The sequence below is a fragment of the Chionomys nivalis genome, chromosome 19, assembly GCF_950005125.1.
Source record: "Chionomys nivalis chromosome 19, mChiNiv1.1, whole genome shotgun sequence".
In the NCBI taxonomy this organism is placed as follows: Eukaryota; Metazoa; Chordata; class Mammalia; order Rodentia; family Cricetidae; genus Chionomys; species Chionomys nivalis.
The window spans coordinates 19,121,720-19,146,410 of NC_080104.1; the positions used below are offsets into that span (position 1 = coordinate 19,121,720).

Here is a 24,691-nt window from a genome sequence, read left to right on the forward strand (position 1 = left end):
GGCCAACAACGATTCCATGATTAAAAACCATTGCTCCACATTTGCACATAATTGGGGGTCTATACTCATTTCAGAAATTTGGGTTTAGGCTGGCTTTCCTCCGTGACTCTGCCAGCAGTAATGTGACAAGCATCAGGTTGTATCTGATAGCAGGAAAGAACCTCTGCAGATAAGCTCTCATTTGTGAGAAGCAGAGCCTAGTGGTGGTTCATGCCATAGAGACAAAGGCGCTGTGGACACTGGCCCATTTACCAAGCTCCAATAACCAAGGTATATTCAGCTTTTTCTACATTGTCCCATTATAGCCAAAACACCCCTATGTGACTCTCACCCAGGAAGAGCCTTTCTCAGGAAAAAAAAAAAAAAGATTTGGGAAGCATGTATCACCTACACATACAGCTTTCCTAAATGCCTCTGAGCCTTGCTTCTGAAGCCCCGCACTTCTGCCAGTATTTATCAATAAGATTATTGAACAATATTGCTATCTCTTCTCATATTCTGTGCTTTGTTAAAAGTCTATATTATCGAAGCTCTTAAAGCACTGTGCTAATTGTGTCCATAATCTCAAACTTGGGTGATTGCTAAAATTCTTAATAGCAAAATAATTGCCACTACATTTAACTCTGAAGACATGGGTACAAGGGGCTTTGGGCTAGGAAATTTCAGAGAGAAGATGAATTTGAACCTAAAATACCCAGGTTCAAATATAGACCCTGTCATTGGTTATTTTTAAGAACTTCAGGGAAGCTTCAGCATGGCTGGCTGAATCCCAACCCCCACATTAGAAAAGAAATGTGACAGTGTCCTCTTAACCCTTTGCAAGGCCAAAGAATAAATGTTATTTCATGTGGCAGAAGACATGGCCAAGTTAAGGATGTGAGAGGAAGAGTTTATCATGAATCGTGCGGTAAATTCTTGCGGATCCTTCAAGACCAAAGCAGAGGAAGTTTTGAGACAAAGGAAAAACAGGCCATGACCACAGGCACAGGTTAAAGCATCACAGCTTCACTTGAGGATGGCAGGATCAGCCGGGGCTAAAGAGGACAACCAACATGTTTATCCCCTAGAGCAGGGACAGTTGGGGCCCTCCTCACACATTCACGTGGGACTTCAGACTCTAGAACTAAGAAAAAACTTCCATAGCTCTAAGTCTCCAAGTCTGTGATAATTCATTACCACAGCCTCAAGAAGCCAATTCGCTCACTTTCCTCATCTATAAACTGAACAGGCTGGGATTGAACAGTCCATCCCTTCTCGGGTCTTTAATCTTAAAACAGCCATTTCGGACCTGTCACCTTAACTGTGGAACTCGCAGTCTGATGTTTACCTTATGTATCCCCAGCATGGACATGAGAATCATTGTACCCTTGCTGTGGGAGCACATTCCGCACCTTCAGCCAATAGTCTTTAAGATAACAGCACACTTGGGCGTGGTCTCTTATACTATAAATGCAGTTGTAAAGCGCGTGCTCACTCTCTTGCTTCTCACTTCCGGTTGCTAGACTCTGTTCCTGTTTCTCCGTTCGTGCAGAGGACTATTATCTAGGACAGTGATCTGTAAGTCTCCTCTAAATAAATAACCCTTTATTATTCATAATTCTGAACTAGTGTGGAATTATTTTGTGACTTCCGCCACCATACCCTGATAGCCCCTTACCAGGTATCACTGTATCAAAGAGTTGGAGAAAGAAGTGTCCTCCTAAAGGCGGGCTTGTCCTCTGGAGTCTCTGTGCTGTCACCTCAATCAGTTCGGATCCTACTCCTGTCCCCTGAGCAGGCCCATAGCTGCAGCACATCAAAAGCAAAGTGTTAGCCACCACAGTCGTTAGGATGTGTGATGCCGACAAAACACAGCTCTTTACAAAGACTGTTTTACTCCCATGCTTCTATGCTTTGAGTTCAATCTCCCAACTACTGAATGCCCTTTTCCCACCACATCAAGAACAGTGTGGTATAAACAGAAGGCTCCTTAAGAATATGCTACCAGGGGCTGGAGTGATGGCTCAGAGGTTAAGAGCATTGCCTGCTCTTCCAAAGGTCCTGAGTTCAATACCCAGCAACCACATGGTGGCTCACAACCATCTGTAATGGGTCTGGTGCCCTCTTCTGGCCTGCAGACATACACACAGAATATTGTATACATAATAAATAAATAAATATTAAAAAAAAAAGAATATGCTACCAACATCGGTCCTATGAACACAGGGGTCCAGAGCAACAAGCAATTCTGCCACCCCCATTTCTGGTTCAGAGAAGAGATGGCGGTCTAGAGCCTCATTTGCATACTCCGAGTCAATGTGGCCTGGTCCCTCAGTGTCTCCTCAGCACCTCCTACTGGAGCATCTACTCCACCTCACTAACTTCTTATATAAACCCAGTGCCAGCACAGCCCTGCTTTTGATAAACAAATGATCCAAATAACGCGGCATGAACTGGGGTTGTAAGCTGTCCAATCGCTGCCGTGAGCTGACTAGTTGTGTCCCCTCACAAACACAGAAGTCAGTGTTGAAATCCAAGTCCCATGGACATGGCTTTAGGACGTTAAACCTTTGAGGAGGTCTTTAGATCATGAATGGGATTGGTGTTCTTTGAAAGGCGTGTTCCAGACGTGTGAACCGTCCTCTTTTCCAGTGTGGTCACAGGCTTCCAGAGGAGGCCAGGGACTTGAGGTAAAGTCAGAGAGGAAGGTCATCAGGAGCCCTCTGAGTGTAACCTGTACACAGTAACTCAAACTAGCTTTTATCATTTCGTAGTTAATAGCTGAGAGCCATCCGATATGGCACTATTTTGTGTATGTGTGTGGGGGGGGTGTACATATATACACACACGTGTATATGCAGTGCACATACAAGACAGAGCATTTCAGTTCTGTTGATCCTGCAAAGTTTAAGTGAAATTTAAAAGCGTAACATTCATGGGGTCCCTGAACTTCAAGGAGGCTGATCTTTAGTCTCTGCGTTGTAAATTACTCTTTTTTTTTCCTTTTTATTTATTTTTATTCTTTTTTAATTAAAATTTCCACCTGCTCCCCGTTTCCCATTTCCCTCCCCTCCTCCCAAATATTGCCCCCTCCCCCCACTCCCCTCCCCCTATCCCCACTCCTCTTCTCCTCCCCCCACACCATTCCCCCTCCCTCTCGATACTGAAGAGCAGTCCAAATTCTCTGCCCTGCGGGAAGACGAAGGTCTTCTATCTATGTTCAGGAAGGTGAGCGTCTAAACAGGCTAAGCTCCCACAAAGCCAGTTCATGTATTAGGATCGAAACCTAGTGCCATTGTCCTTGGCTTCTCATCAGCCTTCATTGTCCGCCATGCTCAGAGAGTCCAGTTTCAACCCATGCTTATTCAGTCCCAGACCAGCTGGCCTTGGTGGGCTCCCAATAATTACTCTTAGAAATAAGTCACAACTATGTAGCCACACTTATGGTGCTCTAGTGCCATCTGCTGGTGAGTTCTCAGAAATGCCTGTTTTTGTTCCTTAAACTGAAGGAATTCCAACAAGATCAATATACCGGGACTGCAATTAGGGGAATAAATGAAAAACAGTGTTTACTCTGAGAAACATAACAAACCATCTAAAAACAAATTCAATAGAAATAGTCTCCTACATGCGGCTCTCGGCTAAGTCAGCACCATTAGGTCATAGAAAATTCAAATTTTCAGACCCCAAACTACCACATCCCAGCCATTTGTCTCTACACCAAGACTACTTCTGAGTCTGGTGTATCATAACTTGAGATAAGATCATGGCTCTGAACAGTACAGCAGGGAGTTTTGCCACCTCCATAAAAGCTACACCTGTGTGCTTCGTAGCCAGCTGTGGATACTGAGGACATCCGTGTAGGAAAACCACTTCCTTACCGTGCAGTGATGAGAGGAAGCTCTGAACCACAGCCCGCCAACCAGAAGGCTATGCTGTAGACTGGAGGGAATCCCACCACCGAGACTGACTCCACCAGGTTCCCACCAGGGCGGGCTGTTCCAGGATCAGCTTGAGAAACTAGAGACCCATGATCCAATTAGTACCAAATAACTCAAGATGGAGGCTTGTAAAGTGGAAGATTCTGGCTGAAGATGATGAGTCACATGCACATATGAAATCTAGATCCCTACCCATCTACTACATCGGAGAAGCTCCGGGAGAAGGGCACAGGAGGACAACATTCAACTGATTACCAAGAGGAAAATGCAGCAGTGTACAGACATGAGGATAAACCCTGCTGCAAAGATCAAGAAGCCCCCACCAGCCAAACACCTCTTGTAACCCGCCTTCACTCTATGTGTGGGTGACAGGCACCTCTTCCTTCCCACAGCCTGTGGAAACCTTAGTGACACACAGAAAGTCCTCCCTAGGAATGCCATCCACCTGAGGAATGGACTAGGCTCTCCTCACAACCAGTGCTTATTCATGGTGAAGTGATATGTGTACAGAAATGTGCTAGTTCAAATCCAGGGTTTCCCACTTCCCTCGAACAGCCACTCTGCTAACCAACATAAGCTCCGCAATGCTCAGCTTTCTCATGTTGAAAGTGACGATCACAGCATGTGGGATGGACGGAAATCTTCCTGGTAGGTAACTCAGGAAAGCTGCTAACTTTAATGACCACTGAATATTTCAATATCCTGTGTCTTCCTGCTGGGTAAAACAGCTTTTCCTCAACATTACTTAGGGTTTAGATTACAAAGAGGTCAAGGGCAGTGATAGCCTTGTCTTATTCATTTTTCATGACTACTTCTTTTATTGTTTTAGCTTACTTTTGTTTGTTTGCTTACTTGCTCGCTTTGAGACAGGGGTCTCACTGTGTAGCCCTGGATAATCCTGGAACTCACTATGCAGACCAGGTTAGCCTTGAACTCACACAGGTCTCCCTGTCTCACCCTCTCCAGTGTTGAGTTTAAAGGCATATGTCATGGTGCCTGGTCCTGCTTGCCCAGTTCTTACTGCAACACTAGCACAGAGCAGTTGCTCAATATGATTATGTGCTCTCTGAAGAGATGGTGCCGGGAACCTTTGGGTTCCAGTCTGTCACCATATCCCAGTTGTATGCACTGGGAGAGAGAAAGACTTTGAGAATAACCCCTCTTAGCCTGATTTTTTCATACACAGAATAGAGGTGACACGACCATCTCAGGTGCTCTTGAGAACTACATGAAATAATAATGATGATGATGAAAACAGCAATAATAATAAATGCCACCACAATAGACACAAAGAACTTCCATAGATTATTAAGCAGAATAAGTGCATAATACATTAATCAGACACACATATTGTTAATCATGATGTCTGAGTTCAATTATATAGTTCATCTTTTCATTAACTAAAACTCAAGGTGGGGGAGTTAGTGTCCGCAGAGCAAACTGACAAAGAAAGACAACTGCTTCCCCTATCCCCGTCTTCATTCTTGTCCCCGCCCGTCCCTCCATGTGTCATCTTTCTCCCCCAGGTGATCCTAGATCAACAAGAGCTGTAAAGTAAAAAGTGAGGGTGGCAAGAAAAGGCATTGGGTCCTTGGTTTCCAGGGTATGGAGGAGCAGAATGGCATGCAATGGAGAGAGGAGAAATGAAGCAGGACCTGTTATCTAGTCTAAAGTCTCCCAGACTATGTGTTTAAGTCTGTGAAATACAGGCTGCCTTTGCTCTCTGAACATCTGGGCAATACTTGGGACTACAAAAGTTTCCTGGCCAGTTGTCTCAGACACCAGCAAATTCAGTTGGTCGTCTCAACGTGCGTCTGAACAGCATCATTTTCCAAGTGTTCCAGAGCAAATGATTAGCAATGGCTCAGGGCTGATGTTGGCTCTTTATTACACCACTCGCTTTACAGAAGAGAAAAACAAATATTCAAAGTCAGACGGTAGTAAAGCGAGGGCATAATAGTACAAGCACAAAAAGTAAGATAAAATAGTGAGATAAACAAAAGATATAAAAAGAGGGAGGGAGGGAGGGAGGGAGGGAGGGAGGGAGGGAGGGAGGGAAGGAGGGAGGGAGGGAGGGAGGGAGGGAGGGAGGGAGGGAGGGAGGGAAGAAGGAAGGAAGGAAGAAAGGAAGGAAGGAAGGAAGGAAGGAAGGAAGGAAGGAAGGAAGGAAGGAAGGAAGGAAGGAAGGAAGGAAGGAAGGGCAATTAGTTGGTGAGACATCGAAGGAAATATGCATAAGGACAACCCCATTTGCCTTCAAACTATGGCAAGCAGGAGAGAGCCACCCATTCTCTCCTTCAGAAAAGAAAAACAACATCTAGTGTGGAACTTTGAGACAGGCATTTGACAGGCAGGCCCAAGAGAACAGCAGATGTGACAATCACCTGTTATGCTTGTATCTGCAAGAATAATTTCATCCAGATAGAGCAGGCCTGCCTTCGGGGCCACAGGAAGAATGTCAATCCGCTGAACCAGCAGTGGTGTGTTTGCCAGAGAAGATGGGAGATCCTCAGAGCGACGCACACATGTGTCCCAGAGATTAATGCAAGTGAACTGCCAGCTGCCAAAGCAGAATGGGAGGAGCCTCTGGGTAAAGTCTCCGGGCCTCCTCCTTAAGACTGGAACCAGACAGCCCCTCACACCCGGGATCAGACTACTTTCATCTACAACACTGGTGAGTCACATCTCAAGTCAGTCATTCATTTGTGACACTAGGTATCAGCAGCACTTTCAAATAACAATGCAATTTTGCATCTTGAATAGATGGAGTACAAGCGTCTCTAATCATCCTGGGTATTCCTGTATCACCGACTCATTGAGCTTTAAAATAACTTTAGAGCAATGAGAAATGTCTGGACAGGGAACAGAATCAATGGACCAGGGTGCCTTCAATTTATCACAGAACCACTTGCTGAATGCACTTCAGTGAAGTGCAGAGTCTCTGAGTCTCAATTCTCCTCATCTTAAAAGTTCTGTCCCTAATACGATGCCAGGGTCCTGTCGGGTTCCTTCTAAACTCATAACCATATCTCTTGTCAAAACTACTTTGTCAGGTCAAAATATTTCAAAGTCTCAAGTTAGAATCTGACACCCAAATGACATACTCAGTATCTCAAGTGGGCCACAGTCTCTAAGACAGCAATCCACCCCCTCAATAATCCACCCCCTCAATAGGCAGAATCCACCCACACCTCCCCACCATAGCTACCTCTCAGGCTGAGGTTCCGTGAGACTCCAGTCACAAGTGGTGTTCTTTGTGACATTTTGGAAGCCAAATACGAAAGAAACAGTCATCGTCAGGGTCCTGTTCATGCGGCTTCTGTATGCAGTGCACAGCTGTGGATACCAAATACGCCCTTCAGTTCAACACTGCCAGAAGCTGCGATTCAGACACCGTGTGACAAGAATCTCCCTCTGCAGATCTTGCTGCACACTGTGCATGAATCTAGGTCCTGCCTTCCTCAGACTTTCAGTCTATCCAGAAGCACAGAGCATTATTCTTTACTCCCTAAGCCAAACCAGGAAATAACACAGTAACTGCTTTCTCTGAGGCCAGATGAAAATGGTATTCAATGGTAAGACTTTTCAAAGTTTAGCACTATGTTCAGCAATAAGGATTTTAAAGTATGCCAGTCATAAAATGCCTGCTTTAACCAAGGCCTCTGTGGACCTTCAGTGAGTCACTTAATCTGCGCTAGCCCTCCTTCTGCTCTAATCTCCAGGGTGTGTGTGTGTGTGTGTGTTATAGTTAAAGGAACATAATATGAATTTAAGAGGAAATAGGAGAACACAAGAGTTGGAAGGGGGAAGGGTAGGCTGAAATTTATAGAAATGCAACAATCATGTATAAAATTCTTTAAAAATTAAGTAAATGCAAGGGGAGTAGGTATATCACCTGATCCATTAATTATTTACATTATTGAAATAATGATGATAATAATAACTACCCACAGCTGAATCCTCACTGATGCAAAACATCTTACCGTATTAACCTTCACCCTATTCCTGAGAGCTGGACCACATTAACTGTTTCAGAGATGAGTCAATTAAGACATGTCATACTTAAGTAAAATATTAAGAATACACAGATGTGAATCAGTGTACAAAACCAGAGTCTGTCTGCAAGATTTGCACTATTTCTCAAGAGGAGAGAGCAAATAAAATATCTAAATAAATAAAAATGTCCATAGGCCTTCTTGCTAACAGTAACATTCTTAGGTTACAACAAGTAGGGGCTGAGAGAAGCCGCTAAGAAATGTCAAATTTCAGCTCAAAATGCACCAGGCAAATTACATCATTTCCTTGTGTTTCTGTCATGTTAGTGTCAAACCCAGAAAATAATGCCAGCTCCTCCCAACCTGCCAAGTCCAGAAACATGAGGATAGATACTCACATATGGGTACTGATCCCCCTGATAGCCATTTTTGTCAGCTGAAGGATAAAGGATAAGGTGTCGAAGCTGACCAAGGCTGAATCTGCCACAGAAGGGCTCAGTTGAACTGGTGAGGACCCCATCAGAGCTGGAACCTTCTAGGCCTGTATGTAATCCAAATAAAAGGGAACATAGGCATCGCCATGAAACAAGACAGTATGTGTATAAAATAAAAACAGTAACATCGGCCTCTCAGCCTAAGGAGAGATGGGAAGAGCCCAGAGGTCTAGCACCCTCCAATTGGAAGGCTCTAGCTATGAGAAATCCTTTCTGGCTACTACAGAACATGGAATAATAATACCATTTTCTCTGTGTGCCAACATAGGAAAAACTAATGAGAAGCAAGAGAGAAGGAAAGTCAATGGAAAAAAGGAATGCTTTATTTTCTTATTTTATGTGTATGTGTGCCTGAGTGTATGGGGTGCACCATGTGCATGTGGGAGACAATGGGAGTCCATCAAGGGGGAGTGTCAGATCACCTGGAGCTGGGATGGGTGCTAGGAACTGAGCCTGAGTCCTGTGCAAGAGTAGTGAATATTCTTATCCATTTCCCTAGCCCCTCAATAAGACTTTTGTTCACTTTAAGAATAGTTTCAGAATGTGTTGTCCATTGACTGCGGAGGGCAATAAAGCACATTAGCATAGTTTAAGAATTTCTTCAATTTGATATACCTTGGCAGGCTGATATCCAAGGAAGAGCCACCTATATCTAAAGAGAAACAGTGGAGAAGAAGTGGTTGGGGGGAGTAGAGGGGAAATGGGGTAAGGAATTGGGAAGAAGGAAGGAGAGAAAAGTTTTGTTGAGATGTAAAAACAAAAGAATAAATAAAAGAAGAAGAAAAGTAATTTCTTGCCTACATTATTTTATACTAATTCTCTTGTATGAGCTAGAAGTGGTGGTACATGCTTGCAGTCCCAGCTACTCAAGAAGCTGGGACAGGAGGGTCACAAGTTCAAAGCTGATCTGAACAACTTAGTGAGAACTTGTCTCAATCTTTTTTTAATTAAAAGGATGTTAGTATGGCTTGGCTGAAGAGCTCCTGAGGGGCATCTGCAACACCTTGAGGTTTGATCTCCATCAGCACACACACAAAAGCCATTGATAGGAATTTTGATTTTGAACTAAACAAGATTTTTTTTAAGCTACCCTTGCCATGTCTACTCTCTACGTTTAGCAGGAACTCTCTGGACAGTGTTTCTCTCCACTGAACTTCCCAGAAGACTGCTTAGGCTGGCATCCCAACCATCTCCTCCCTCATGCACAGCTACTCTAGGGGCCGCTCCATCCAGACCCAAGGGTCCTGCTTCTGTCTGACTCTACTAACACTCTGGGCAGGGATTGTTCCTATGTTTTAAGAAAGAAGAGAAAAACAGTGATAGATAAGAGGACCAGAGCTGGTCAACCCAGGAGACACCTTGCTCAAATCCAAGTCGGAGCAGAATGTGAGCTGAAACGGGTTCCAGGTGGCATTTTACTGCAAGCAGCTCCTCAATGGTGGTTTGGATCTATTAAAATGAATAAAAGGGCAGTCTTTCAAATGTCAGGCCTTAAACTCCCATGCTCACCTTTGTTATTGGAAGGAGACTCTCACCTGTTTGGCTGTAGCATTGGCAGGAACTGGCTGGCTAGACACATTGTTCCAAGCAAGAAAAAAGCTTCCTGTAGCTGACACATTCAACATCTGAAAAGTTGAGAGACAAAATTCACTGATGTGCAGGGACCGGAGTCAGAGGGTCTGTCTAGGAACAGAGCACAGCCCCTCCACAAGCTGTTTCCATTTTATTAGTTTCAGATTTCTAAATATACATGATCTAGAAACCTCTGGAAAACAGTGTCACCATCAAATGAAACTTTTTTGGAATGACATGAATGAGGGGTTTTCTATTTATTTGTGTTGCTTTTCCAATAGTACATAATGTAAAGGTGGCCACGGCACACCACACTTTCGAGAGGATGTGATGTAAAGGTGGCCACGGCACATCTCATTTTTGGACCTTCTCTCCAAATGCTGCCTTGAAGGAGAGGCCTGAGAGCCAGAAGCCAGCACACCAGTCTCTCACGGGGGTTCATTCCATGTCTACTCCACTCCCAGTAGATGTCCTCATCAGGGCACATCATGCTTTCGTCCTGAGATGGGACTCATGAATCACTTGTACTTCTCTCCTTTTCTCAGTGGTTCTTTATGTCCACGTTACTATTAAACTAGAAGTTGTAGAAAGTGGGGTCTACATTGATTGCCTCTGCATAGAAAAAGCAACAACAGAAAGTATATAGAAGTTTCTCAGCAAAGACGTGGAGCACATCCTGACAGATTAGACAAATAAACACAACACATGGGTAAATAAACTCAGAATGGGTCAAAAAGCTATGGTGGAGTGTGTGTGTGTGTGTGTATGCACACACACTTGTGTGTTTGTAAATGACCTTATCTGTAGTTAGAGGTATAAGTTCTCAACAAAGAAAAGACCTGAGACTGGAAAATTAAGCACTGGCTACTCATTCAGAGGACCTGGCTTCCATCCTGAACACCCATGTAGTGGTTCACAACTGTCTATAACTTCAGTCTCCAGTTCCAGGGAAACCCACACCCTCTTCTGTCCTACACACACAACAAGCACACATATGGTAAACAGACATATATTCAGGCAAAATAGTCATACATAAAATAAATCTAAAAAAATTTAAAGACTTACCAAGAATTTAAATATTTCAGAAATAAATCAATATATACACATAAACAAAAAATAATGTTTGAAAATAATTTTAATATTTATGACCCTATATCCTGTATCTGTAAATGTATCTCAGGCTTTCTTACTTTCAGCCAGCTGTCCTTCTACTGAGAGAGACTCCTCTCTACCCATGGCTTATTTTCATGGCACACAGACCTGTATTTCTGGAAGTCTCTGGGCTCGGGCTCGGATCTGGTGTTTCTCCAGAAGGTACGTGTTGACCACATCAGGATTCAGCCAGGTGTTGTGGATCTGGACCCCAATTCTCATTCCCCTGCTGGGGGCGATCCCAAGCTGCTCTGCTTCCAAGTAGTACTTGGCACCGCCCCATAGTTCCAGCTTAGTCGTCTTCTGTTGCCAGTTTCCTTCATTCCCGTTCCGGTCCCAAGAGTCGAACCAATCAGCAGTGCCAACTCCAACAGAGGCCACTTCTACCTGTGCCCGAATACGTCAGTCACATTCAACACTGTGAATCTTCCTTGCATCTTTGTTCTCAGACAATGAGCATTTCAAAAGCTACCGACGTGACATTTTCAGGTGGTCCACACTTTTCCTACAACAGCCCACTGACTTTGGCCCTGTGGTTCTGTGTTTAGGAGCAGCCTTTGCCCTCACACTTTATGTCTGTGTGATGCGGTGGAAAGACAACATTAAATGTGTGAAAGAGCCGGGCGGTGGTGGCGCACCCCTCTAATCCCAGCACTTGGGAGGCAGAGGCAGGTGAATCTCTGTGAGTTCGAGACCAGCCTGGTCTACAAGAGCTAGTTCCAGGACAGGCTCCAAAGCCACAGAGAAACCCTGTCTCGAAAAACCAAAAAAAAAAAAAAAAAAAAAAAGTGTGAAAGACCTAGAATGGCTCCAGCTCATCAAAACTCGTGTCTTTCTCCAACGAGCAAATGGATTTCAGAGAGCATACTAAGAACATCATGAGTCTTTGTCAAAGGCACAAGTGGGTGTTGGCTGATTTTTAAAAGTACGATGCTGTGGGACAATGGTCTTGTATCCTGTAAAGACTTGTCACTTGTATTGCTTTAATAAACTGCTGATTGGCCAGTAGCCAGGCAGGAGGTAGAGGTGGGACATCCAGAACCGAAGAATTCTGAGGAGAGAAAAGGCTCAATCTGCCGTCCTCATCCAGACATAGAAGAAGCAAGATGAGAAGGCCTTGCTGATAAAAGGTACCAAGCCACGTGGTTAACACAGACAAGAATTATGGGTTAATGTAAGTTATAAGAGTTAATAAGAAGACTGAGCTAATAGGCCAACCAGTTTATAATTAACATAAGCCTCTGTGTGTTTCTTTGGGACTGAATGGCTGTGGGAACGGGTGGGACAGAAACCTCTGGCAACAGTACAAGGCTGGTAAAAGAAGCTTCCTACATAATGCTAACCCAAACATAGTGGAAAAGGCACAGGTTGAGTTTGAGAGTCAAACCAATCGAATTTTGATTTGTGGATACTTCTCTTATTATTCAAGTGGTCCCAAACAGGCCATACAATCCTTCAACGCTGAGTGGAACTGTGCATATTTCACAGAGATAAAAAATAATAAGCAAGATTGTAACACATAGCATAATGCTAGGCTCACAATACTATTATAGCCCTCCTAATTGCTTTTCAGTGGTATCTTACAACTATAGAACAGAAAATCTTTCTCTCTGATCCTTTCTTCTTTCAAGGGCAAAGGGCCGTGAACAAAGGAAAGGCAATCCAGAGGAGGGCGAGTACCTTAGTCCTTGGCTCCTCTGAGCAACTGAAATGCAAGGAAGCTGGGCTGTCTGCCTGGATCCAGAAGGTGTAATTGTTTGTCTCTGGAGCCACAAAGAACCCGCTGAGCCGTGCTCTGGAACACAGAGGAACAGGAGAGTCAGGTGAGAGCAAACAAGGCCGGGGCCACTGAGCCAACATACAGCAGTCCTTGTGTTTGCTCATTATGGAAATGACAAGAAAAAAACTGACTCTTAAACCATATGATTATTCTGATAAGTCTAGAAAAAGCAATCACGCCTGCACAGTCTCAGTTTGTCCGCCTCTACACATACACAAATCCTTTGCACTTTTATATTTCTCAGGAGGTCATGACCACAGCACAGGACAATGCAGAGGCTTCACTGGGAAGACCACTTATCTCCAAAGCAGATTTAGAGGTAAAGGAAATATGGGTTTTACATATTGGTCCATATTTGACTGTAGAGCTACAAAAGGTCTTATGCTCACCAGAATGACCAACACTGTTTGAGAACACTGTCAAACACCCCAGCTGTTACTGGCTTGTGTGACAAATGTCCCCTAGAAATATCACTGCATAGTTCCCTGCGTCCTACCTGGCCTGAGTTAGTCGATAGACTTTTGATCTGGATTCCCACTTTATCTGCAACATACCTGAAAGGTTGCCCTTTCTTTGACCAAAATCCAGACGGAGAACTGGCATTGGGGACAATCTGCCACCTGTACCCTGGGGTAGCTTCGGTCAGCTCTACATCCTCCACAGAGTCTCCAACTTCAAAAAGAAGTCCTCTATTGCCTGTAAGACACGTACACCCCAAAACCAAGTGGTGTTTCTCCTCACAAGAATCCTACTTACATTACAGAGTGAAAGGCACTGTGCGTGTTATTTGTGAAGGTGAGTCACCAGAAACCAAAACGGGAGAGTCCTAAGAGAGAGTCTGTAGATACTAAGAAGTTTCTGGAAAGAAGATAGATAGATAGATAGATAGATAGATAGATAGATAGATAGATAGATAGATGATAGATAATAGAGATAGAAGATAGATAGATAGATAGATAGATAGATAGATAGATAGATAGATAGAAGATAATAGAGAGAGAAAATAGATTTAGATAGATAGATGGATAGATGATAGATAGATAGATAGATAGATAGATAGATAGATAGATAGATAGATAATAAAGAGAGATAGAAGATAGATTTAGATAGATGGATAGATAGATAGATGATAGATAGATAGATAATAGATAGATAGATAGATAGATAGATAGATAGATAGATAGATGATAGATAGATAGATAGATAGATATAATAGAGATAGAAGATAGATAGATAGATAGATAGATAGATAGATAGATAGATAGATAGATAGATATAATAGAGAGATAGAAGATAGAGAGATGATAGATAGATAGATAGATAGATAGATAGATAGATAGATAGATGATAGATAGATAGATAGATAGATAGATAGATAGATAGATAGATACTCCACCAGTAGAATTTAGTCTCTTGGGAAGAGAACTTAATGAGAACATTAAAGAGAGATGCTCTCAGAGGACAAAGGAGACTAGGAAGCCTTTCAGCAGCATGCCACAGAAGAAAGCCAAGTCCTGGAGAGGACATGAAGGAACAATGGTGCTGTTCAGATAAGATGGCCTTTGCAATAATAAGCTGTGGTGTGGCCTTACTTTGTGACTTCTGAAACTGGACATGAACTTTGGTGTCCTTAAAGCCCTGATTCAGCCTGCAAGTTCTATTCCATAAAATTCCCTTTTCCTAGAAAAATTGCCAACCCTTAAAATTTTCAAGTATCATGACCTCAATTTATTGACCTGCACACAAAGCCAATCAGTGGCACAATTTAATTATGTGGCATTTAAATGATGCTGTACTTAGTAATGTGCACTTTATATTAAGAAAACCTTAAGGCAAAAGCATATGGGCATTGATACTAGATACTAATTTTGATCAATATTGGATAGTCATCTTGACTGATCATTCAGATTCTTGTTCCACCCTTTACTAGGTATGAAGTTTAGGAGCGTTCTTCAATGCCCTGGGTCCCCATTCACTCATACATCAAAACAGGGCCAATAATAACTAGAAACAATATACAACAGCTGAAAGGATGTGGAGCTAGAGTGAGTACTCAATAAAGGATATCCATGATAACTATTATTATAAACTACCAATGTTGGTCTTCATTGAGCCCAAAGATAAACAGTAAATAAGGGAAAAGCAGAGACTTAGGAGCATGTTAAGAATGTTTCTGTAACTTTGGAATTCTCAACCTCCACACTATTGCTATTTTACTCTGGGCAGCTCTGTTGCTGGACTGTGCTGTACACTGCAAGACTGGCTACATCCCTGGTTTCTACTCAATAGATGCTAATGTCATCCTGTCTTCTGAGGACAAGAATCAGGCACGTTGAAGCAGTACCACTTTGCATGGAGTTTTGCACCACTTCCACGGGACAAACCTCAAAAGCTTTCATAAAGGGCATCACTAACTCAGACAGCTGCTTTCCGGAAACGGTCCTACCACGGCTGGAGCAGCTTAAGCAGCAAATTCCCAACAAGGGAACTGGCACCCGCTTCCTGCTGCAGGAAACACTTTCTTTGCATTACTTGTTTCAGTACCTTTGTCTCCGCAGAACGGAGCTGTCCTTAAGTAAACACTGGGGATCTGAGAGCTGCAGAATTCTCCAGCCAGAGCATTGTATTTGTCTCCACACAGCAAAGGCCCATCTTTAGAAAGGTTTCGCTCCTGCAGGGCAGCTTGCTTACAGGTGCGGAGCCTTTCGAATTGGCTCACTGCATCTTTAAGGTTAGGTCAGTGCCTTATGACAGCATCAGACTGCGGTTCTCCGCAGAGCAACTTGCCAACCTTCCTTATGCTTAACTGCACTAGAGTCTCTAATGCTAAAATATGGGAGCTTCATACTAAGGACAGGTGGACCCTGCTGCCTTACCTCCTCCGTTTCTGTCTATTGGAGGCAGATGCTGGTGGCCATGTCACCGCATATCCCCATCTGTGATATCAGCGGGCAAAGGCCCACAGGGGAAATAAACAGCATTTGGATATACCGCAGCATGCCCTACTCACTGACCTACCTACTGCTGCTGCTAGGAGCACAAAAGAGCATGCTCCACTGCTCCTGTCTCCTCGGCCAATACACATACACCCTTCCTACCAAATGCAGAGCGTCAGTTTGGGGATTCCGTCCAAGAGCTGCCGTGTCTTGGTTGCAGTTCTGTTCTGCCTGGAGTCTATTGTTTAGACATATGGCTAGGGCTAGGAATCTAGTGCCATTTGCAACTCAATGAATCTGAGATATTCTCTGATATGAAAGGCTTTGCCACGGCATTAGGGATCTAGTCAACATGTTTCCAGATTGTTGGGACAAAGCATGACAGTGGAGAGATCACTGAGCAGCCGTGCTGACTTCCTTACCTGCCTGAGGAGCCGTGAGCCTTGCTCCTCTTCCTGGAGCCCTGGTAGTGCACTCAATCTTCCTGGGAGACACACGTCTAATGTCACATGGGACGCCTAAGGAGAATTTGTAAAGTTCGTAAATACACCTGCAGATACACATGCACACACAGAGAGACACGCACATAACAAATTAATTAATTAATTAAAAAGTAGACGAATGTTTAAAATGTAAGAAAGCTTCCCTTCACAGTCCTGGGTCATTAGAGATAGAAACTCCCACCACATTTAAAAATGAACAATTCTCATCAATTTTAATACAATTACCTGCAATGGTAACCTGGGCAGAAGAGTCAAAGAAATCTCCTGTAATGGTGATGTCTGTTCTTCCACCAAGGCTCCCAACTTTTGGAAACACAGATTGGATTTCTGCAAGAGGTTATAAAAATGTAAGCTTCTACATACGCAATGTGATGTGTGCTGGACATTAAGAGAAAGCATCATAATATAATTCTTATGCCGCAAGTCCAGCAGCAGTTGAAGCTTTTCGAATTGTCATTTTAAATGTCCGTAATAATAAAAAGGACTATAAATATATATTATAGAGGATCAGTATTTATAGGCAAGGTCACTCACAGTATCAGCAAAAGTCTTTGCACCCCTTATACTTTCTTATGAAATATGTCTCTTCACTTCAAGGGTTTGGTTTGACAATGGAGGACAGTAGTTTACACCACATGGAAGAATCACTAATGGATGCACAGGGCAGAATTTTCGTTGCCCCAATCTTAGTTCTTCCCCATGCTGCAGGCTTCAACCACAGGCACACGTGAATCACCCACACTGCTTTCAAGCCAAAGCCTCTACAGCAGTGGTTCTCGTCCAGTGGGTCTCAGGCCCTTTGAGGGTGCAGATCAGATATTCACTTTATGATCCATAACAGTGGCAAAATTACAGTTATGGTGTAGTAATAAAATAATTTTATGATTGGGGTCACCACAACATTAGGAACTATATTAAAGGGTCACAGCATTAGAAAGGTTGAAAATCACTGTTCTATAGCAATACCCACAAGGATTTTATGTTATCCTTTCTTTAAAAACTTGGTTTAATTACGTGTGTGGAGGGTGGCACTTGCAGATGTCAGAAGAGGGCATGAGACCACTTTGGAGCTGCAGTTATAGGTTGTTTCCAGTTGGTGCTGGGAACTTAACTTGGGTCGTCTGCAAGATCAGTGCGTGATTTTAACCACCGAGCCATCTCTTCAGCCCTGTATCCTTTCTTTAAATGCCCACAGTTTGAAGTTTGATTCCTTTCAGGGTGAAGAAGAGCTGTGATCTTTGATAAGTTAATTGTATGTATTTGTGTATATATATGTATATAAGTTTGCAATTATATACATATATATATAACTATAATATTCAGTAAACATATATTCAGAGCATGACATAAACTAAGTGTATTTACTTAGGTCATGAATGCTTCTAAGTTCAAAATAGGAATCTGTTTTTAAAAATTACTTTGCTCCTTGACATCTTCATGCGTGAATAAGATGCATTCTAATAAATTACCTTCATCTCCCACCCTCTCAAGACCCTTCCATCCCTACGAATCCTTTTCCCACATCTGAGTCTTTTTATTTTGTCTGGTGACCCACTGAGATTGGTCAGGGGTGACTTTTCAACCATAAATTCAGTACTTTCCCCTGGAACTTGGTACACTCATCAGTGGGTCCAAAACCCAAGACAAGGACTCCCCCTCTTCCAGAATCTTTCAGTTTCCAATAGTTAAACAGAGAGGGATAAGATCTCATGACACCCCCTTCCGCCATAACTAATGGCTAATGGGCCATCCTGGCTGTGCGGATGCAGGTCCAATGCAGGTTAACTGCAGCTGCTGCGAGTTCAGGATTGCAGTGACTACACCATGCCTGAAGGTGGCATCTTATGCCTCCCCTCCCTGTCTGACTCCTACATTCTTTCTGTCCTCTCTCCCACGGTGTTTCTCCAGTTTTACAGGAAGTGTGTTATTTATTTAAGGAAGTGTCTTATTTAGAGGTGAGCACTCAGTTATCGCTTATCCTCCACATCGGGAGCAGCTGCAGATGTGCGTTCCCTATTGTTCACCGGAAATCTGGAGCAGCTGCAGGTCTCTGTGCTCACTATTGTTCACCAAAAGAAAAGGGTTTCTGGCCTTTTAGGACAGCTGTGGTAGCACAATCTTTTTTGATATTCATAGTGGCTACTCGATTGCACTAGGAAGATAGAGACAAATTTGGAGTAGATCCTTTCTTCAAGTCAGTGACTATGGTAAGGAAGTGCATGTATAAGGAATCTAATTACAGTACTTCAGGTCAGCCAAATTAGAGAGGCTCTGAGGCAGAGAAAGGCTCAGGAGAGACTGGGGTTACCAAGGAGAGAATAAACTTTCTGGGAATGATATCTGAACTGATGAGTTTAAACTCACCAAGGAAGCTAAGCATGCAGGCGTACATCTAGGTATAGCCCTGGAACCAGGAAGGTTGAAACCAGGGTCTAACAAAGTCAACGCTGGCTTAAGTTATATATTAAGACTCTGATTCAGGAATAAAATGAAATATATGTATATATATATATATATATATATATATATATATGACCACATAAAAGGGAGAGGGGATATTAAAGCAAGTAATAGCCAGAATAGGGAAAAGGTTGCAAAATTTGCATATAGTGTAGTTAGAATAGATAGAGAGGTGGAAGTGAGGCAGGGAGGAGGAAGGGGAGCACAGCGAGCTGGAGAAGCACAGAAGGTAGGTGAAGGCAGACTCTTGAGCTGTTTCTCACTGAAGATGATAATCCTTTAGAGCAATGTTTCTCGACTTGTGGGATCATGGCCCCAATGGGGACTGAGTGACCCTCTCATGAGAACTGCCGAAGACCATCCTGCATGTAAGATATTTGAATTACAATTCATGACAGTAGAAAAATTCCAGTTATAAAGTAGCAATGAAAATAATTTTATGGTGGGGGGTCACCACAGCATGATGAAATCCTTTAGAAGGTCACAGTATTAGGGAGGTTGAGAACCACTGCTTTATAGGATGTGCATGGTGAGGAAGAGTCAATTGGTTGCTTGATATAGAGACTCCTGGCAAATGGGTAAAACATGGATCTGCAGAGGATAAATGTCAAGTCAGAACCCTTAGAAATCATGAGAGCACGCTATTCAGGAGATTATGGGGCCCATAATGGCTCAGTGGTTTTTTTTAATATTTATTTATTTATTAAGTATACAGTATTCTGTCTGCATGTATGCCTGCAGGTCAGAAGAGGGCACCAGACCTCATTACATATGGTTGTGAGCCACCATGTGGTTGTTGGGAATTGAACTCAGGACCTTTGGAAAAGCAGGCAAAGCTCTTAACCTCTGAGCCATCTCTCCAGCCCTGGCTCAGTGGTTATACAGATAAAATAGATGTGCCGGCCACGTGTAATGGCACAGTCTTTTAATCGCAGAATTTGGGAGACAGAGGCAGGCAGATATCTGAGTTGTAGCCTAATCTACAAACCAAGTTCCAGGACAGTCAGCACAACACAGAGAATCTCTGTCTCATAAATAAAATAAAATAAAAATAGACATGCCATATTTAAGAAGCATATGAGAAACAAAACGAAAGAATTTGTGATTCTGTGAGCACGATCATAAAAAGGACAGAGAACTTTGGGTGAGTTCAAATCCTCTTCCTCACCAGCTGCTTTAGACAATCTTTAGAGTTAAAAGGAAAAGCATCACATCATTCATTTCATATATACTCAGCCCAGGCTGAGCAACTTAGGGGCTTAACCACACTGGACTAGTTACCGAGTACCAGTCTGCAGAGGCTCAGCCCCAGACTCTACGGATTGTCCATATCCCCAGGGATGCCACTACTATGAAAATGCTCATGCCTCTGAGTCTTCAGCCCAGGAAATGTATGATAATGGATACTGTCAGCCTGCCCCTCCAGCATGGCAGGGCTCTACAATCAGAGCAAAGTCATGAAAGCCTGAGTCAAGGTACCAGAGACAGCATGCTTCCTGAAGGGTGTTAGTTACATGCATGGGGGTTTTTCACCAGTTTGAAAGGACCTTTGGACAGGTTGCATACCCTCTTAATCTGTTTTCTCCATAGAAAACTAATGGTGATGTACTCTATCTTTCAGTTAAAAGAAATGAATACTGAAGTTATATGCCAAACATTTAATAAGAGATTGATCATCTTGTTGCTCCTGTCACTGTGTATCCCTCAGTATGGGTGCTTCTTCACAGCATCTCTCAAACACACTAGACAACTATTTAAGGACAAGACACGCTAGGGTCAGAATTCAGTTCCAGCAGCATCATCTGTCTAGAGAATGAATGACATTTGTCCCACGATCTATGAGATGATAGCTTTCTCATTTGGAGAGGCAGATTTTTGCTGCTTCTGAAATCTGAACCTCCCACAGACCCATTTTCAGTGGGTTTGTCATTATATTAAAACCTACACACTGTGTGCACTCTTTAAATAACCAAGGGCCTACTGCTGAACTGAGTTCACAATTTCATGCAAGTTTCCAATTTCAGTATTCATCTTTCAGTATCAAGGTTTGACCATCAGAGGGCAACACCACAGCTTAGCATCAGAATAGGCAAGTTATAAAGCATTGGAAGAATGCATAAATTCAGACATGGGCGCTAGAATGACCAGAGAGATGTCCTGTTATATTTTTTAACCACCACCTTTCTTCTGTTATTTTTTAGAACATAGAGGAAGACATGACTATTGTTTATTTTATCCTGTCTATACCCGTAGTTTTTGTATAGACGTCTACAATCAAGCCTCTTTGAATGCAGTGCTTGACAAGACATCTACCCACAACAGATCACATCTATATCAGTAGTCCCATGGACTGCACTGGGGCTGAAAACTTCTTGTCATGTAGTGGTATCAGCAAGCCTACCGTAAGGATGTATCACAGTACACACCACACATATCCATGGTCTTGTTGGTGCATATAAACCTACTATGTTACCATTGGGGGAGGATAAGAGAATGGAATGGGAAGTGAAATAACTGCAATTTGTTATATAAATTATTAAATTGTCATATAATAATACAGTGTTACAATGCATTAAAAGCACAACACAAACATGTACAATCTAGACTTAATAATAATTTATTTAAATTGAATTTATCTGCTTATTATATTATACCATTCCTATAGTTTTTATGCTGTTTATGGTGATTATTCTTGCTTATAAAATGAAGAACTCATTGTAAAACAGTGTGATGCATTACAGTGATGCCAGCTTCATGCATCTCATGCTTTCATCATCTCCTGCTTGCATGAAGCCTACGCACAATGCATAGTTGAGCTGCAGCATCTGCATTTGTGTGCATGAAAGCTGTGAGGAAAATGTGATAACAAAAGCACCTAATGATGCTTCCTCAGAGCATCAATAAGCAAAGCAGGACTGTAAATACCAAAGCTGACACAGACACAAGCAACTGCATTTCTACCAGAATCAAGATGTCATATTAATCCCCAAAGAAAAACTGCCATAGGAAAAAAAAAAGAGAGAGAAAGAGAGAGTCTAACATTGGGTGAAGAAGACAGGATGAAGGGACAGAGTACCTGAGTGTGTCTGGTATAGGAACAGGTCCTGTTTAGCACTGATCAGCCAGGCTTCCTTGTGCACCATCGACCTTCAATGGAAAATGAGGCTTTTGGTAAAATGTCACCTACTGTTGCTTTTTCTAAAACACTGGCTGCTTGAAAGGAAGTTCACAGAATAACCCCCAATAAATTTAACAGTTTGGACACCAGTTCCTTTTGATAATGAGAAAATAGTATCAATGGATACAAACTCTTCTCATAGATAAAATGTTTGTATGGGAATAATCTCTCTTTTTTAGAACGTTAGAAGCATTAAAGGCAACAGCAAATATAAATGGGGCCTGATGCTGAGCTAACGTACACTAAATAGTGTAGATTCTTACACTAGATAAATAGATACAATAAAACTGTACAATATAGTAGATCACTTTCAAGCTGAGAAGAGAGAAAACAAATTCAAACATTGAGTTATATACCCATATGTAGTTGTTAATATAAACACAATAAAATTAATTAATAAGAAACAATGCACTTTTAAGGACAAAAACATCTAGCAGAACAAGAATAAAGGTGCACATAGAAATCCAGAATCCTAATTTATCTGTATCTCCAAAGAATGATGAAATATGAACTCTTTATGTCTTGATGAAGGCAACTCCTATAATGACACAATGAGTCTCAGCAAAACTGCATCCCACAACACATGTGAGAGCTACATCGGCATTCTCCTTTGACTTAAGGACTAGTTCTTAAAATTCTGTACCATACTGAAACATTTGTGATGCCCATAGGTAAGACAGAGCACAATGCTCACTCAAGTGACGGAAACCAAGGAGATGTAGGACACTTTCTATATTCTATTGGTGTACGATTGGAAAGATGAAGGCTAAAGAGAGTAGTATACAGGATGTTACGCATAATACAAGACACAGACAGATTTGTCTGCCCCAGTTACTTACCTCCCTTTGTTATATACTGAGAAACTAACATTTTGGGAACCTGAAACACAAAGAAATAGCTAAGAACACAGGTCTACACATGAATCTCCTAGGCCAGGATATTGCTACCCTAGGCTTAATGCTTCTACATCATCATTACTGTCCAAGCCTGGAATTTCTTTCATGTTGCCCAAGAAAAGATCTCATGGACTTTCATGACAAAATGAACACATATAAGTCAAATAAAACCCAGGGCTTAGATTGAGATAAAGCATGATTTAAATCCTAACATACTAGTTGGCATTGTCTATATAATCGCTTGTAAAGTAAAATTGCTGATTATGATAATTAAATCAGTTGATATGGAAGTTGTTTGGTGTAGTGTTTTTAAAGTTATTTTTGTAGCAATTATTATTATCATGATTCTATCTGATGAATATTTTTCACATTTCTGGATATCAAGAAAGAAATGGATGAGTTTTTTAAATAATTAGCTCTAAAACAGACCAATGTAGTCGCCTTCCACACGGCACTGCACAGTCCCAAGGCCATGTTCCTCCTGGATGGGAAAACTGAGAAAATATATTGAAGTAAGAATAACCAGAAAATTTCTTAGAATTCCAAACTCTTTAAGAAAACAATATATAGAAATCAAATTAGCCAGCGAAACTGAAGCATATTGAAGGCATAGTAAGGTCATGGTCAAATACTTACGATAATACTAACTAGAGTTGTCAATATATAAGTCACGTGCCAAATGCAGAGTGTGGGAATCAAAATTTAACTTACTCCTAATTTCTAGGGTTTTTTTCCAAAATCTATTTTATGATGAGTAAAATAAAATCTATTAAAGATAAGAGTTAAAAATAAACAATATAGAATAGAATGTGGCTTCACTAAATACTCAGCCCAAGAAGCCAGGCCATAGCACACAATTCTTATAATAACCACAAAGGAAAACTAATCCACCTAGTTGAAATCCAAGTAAACATCTCATCAAATTGTGGCTGTGTGACCGAGAGCATGTAGACACACTTTTTAAAATGTTTCATAATGGGATTTTGTGTGGGCAAGGCTAGTCATACCTAGCTCTGGCTTTTATTAAGAGGGCCTGTCTCTTTGAACAGGGAGGGTGAGAAATATATCTATTATAATTCTATGCACCAAACTTGAAACTACATGCATGCACATGTAAAGCCTCACATATACATTCCCCATACACATGTAAACATTCATACACAAACATGAACATCACAAGTGTTTTAAAAAGGGAGTAAAGGATAACACGTTTCAGGTATTGTTTGCTTTCCTGGTCATTATAGTCACAGTGATTAGGACATGGATTCTGGAGGCTGGTTAGTCACACAGGGTTATAAGCTCAGCTCTGCTACTTGCTCTCTGAAACCCTATGTGTTCTGAAAAAAAAAATAACCATATGCACGTATCACACAATGACTGACTAACTTCAGTGCAGAGCATTGGGCAAGCCTTGGCACGGGCCTGTGCCTTTAATAAACAGGGCTTACCTGTTTTCACAGAAGGTTTGAGATTCTGCTCTAATTTTTATTTTCAACTGATTCCTGATTCTTTCATCTTTTCCAGTGACTTTAAAGATAAGACAGGTAACTGTTGCACTTGACTTATATTTTTAAAAAGATCAGTCTACGCTTTTGAGGTTGTGCTGTGGAAGAAACCGGAAGCACACTCGTTCACAAGGAAACAGTAACAACAAAAACAACTCACCAGCTTCCTGTCTGCTTATTTACAAGGGAACAAGGAGTAAGCCATTTGTCTCTGCCAGCTTCCAGGATCAATGGGCTGAATTGGAGGGCAGAAAAGAGAAACAAAAACAAAAAATAATAGTTCGGTGTACCCAGTAAACA

The 24,691-nt window shown here is 42.0% G+C and overlaps 1 protein-coding gene across 1 annotated transcript in view; it reads right to left on the reverse strand.

The window, feature by feature from the left end:
* The window catches only part of Pkhd1 (PKHD1 ciliary IPT domain containing fibrocystin/polyductin), a 428,039-nt gene that overhangs the window by 385,317 nt on the left and 18,031 nt on the right, over positions 1-24,691 (reverse strand). The window contains exons 7-22 of the mRNA XM_057751507.1: positions 24,552-24,626; positions 23,316-23,380; positions 22,830-22,869; positions 21,889-21,959; positions 16,578-16,679; positions 16,272-16,367; positions 13,468-13,609; positions 12,814-12,928; positions 11,242-11,520; positions 9,945-10,034; positions 9,768-9,858; positions 8,314-8,456; positions 7,129-7,256; positions 6,305-6,480; positions 3,861-3,999; positions 1,658-1,785 (exon numbers count right to left, since the gene is read on the reverse strand). Of these exons, the coding sequence (XP_057607490.1) occupies positions 1,658-1,785; positions 3,861-3,999; positions 6,305-6,480; positions 7,129-7,256; positions 8,314-8,456; positions 9,768-9,858; positions 9,945-10,034; positions 11,242-11,520; positions 12,814-12,928; positions 13,468-13,609; positions 16,272-16,367; positions 16,578-16,679; positions 21,889-21,959; positions 22,830-22,869; positions 23,316-23,380; positions 24,552-24,626 (1,880 nt within the window). The remainder of the gene's footprint in view (positions 1-1,657; positions 1,786-3,860; positions 4,000-6,304; positions 6,481-7,128; positions 7,257-8,313; positions 8,457-9,767; positions 9,859-9,944; positions 10,035-11,241; positions 11,521-12,813; positions 12,929-13,467; positions 13,610-16,271; positions 16,368-16,577; positions 16,680-21,888; positions 21,960-22,829; positions 22,870-23,315; positions 23,381-24,551; positions 24,627-24,691) is intronic.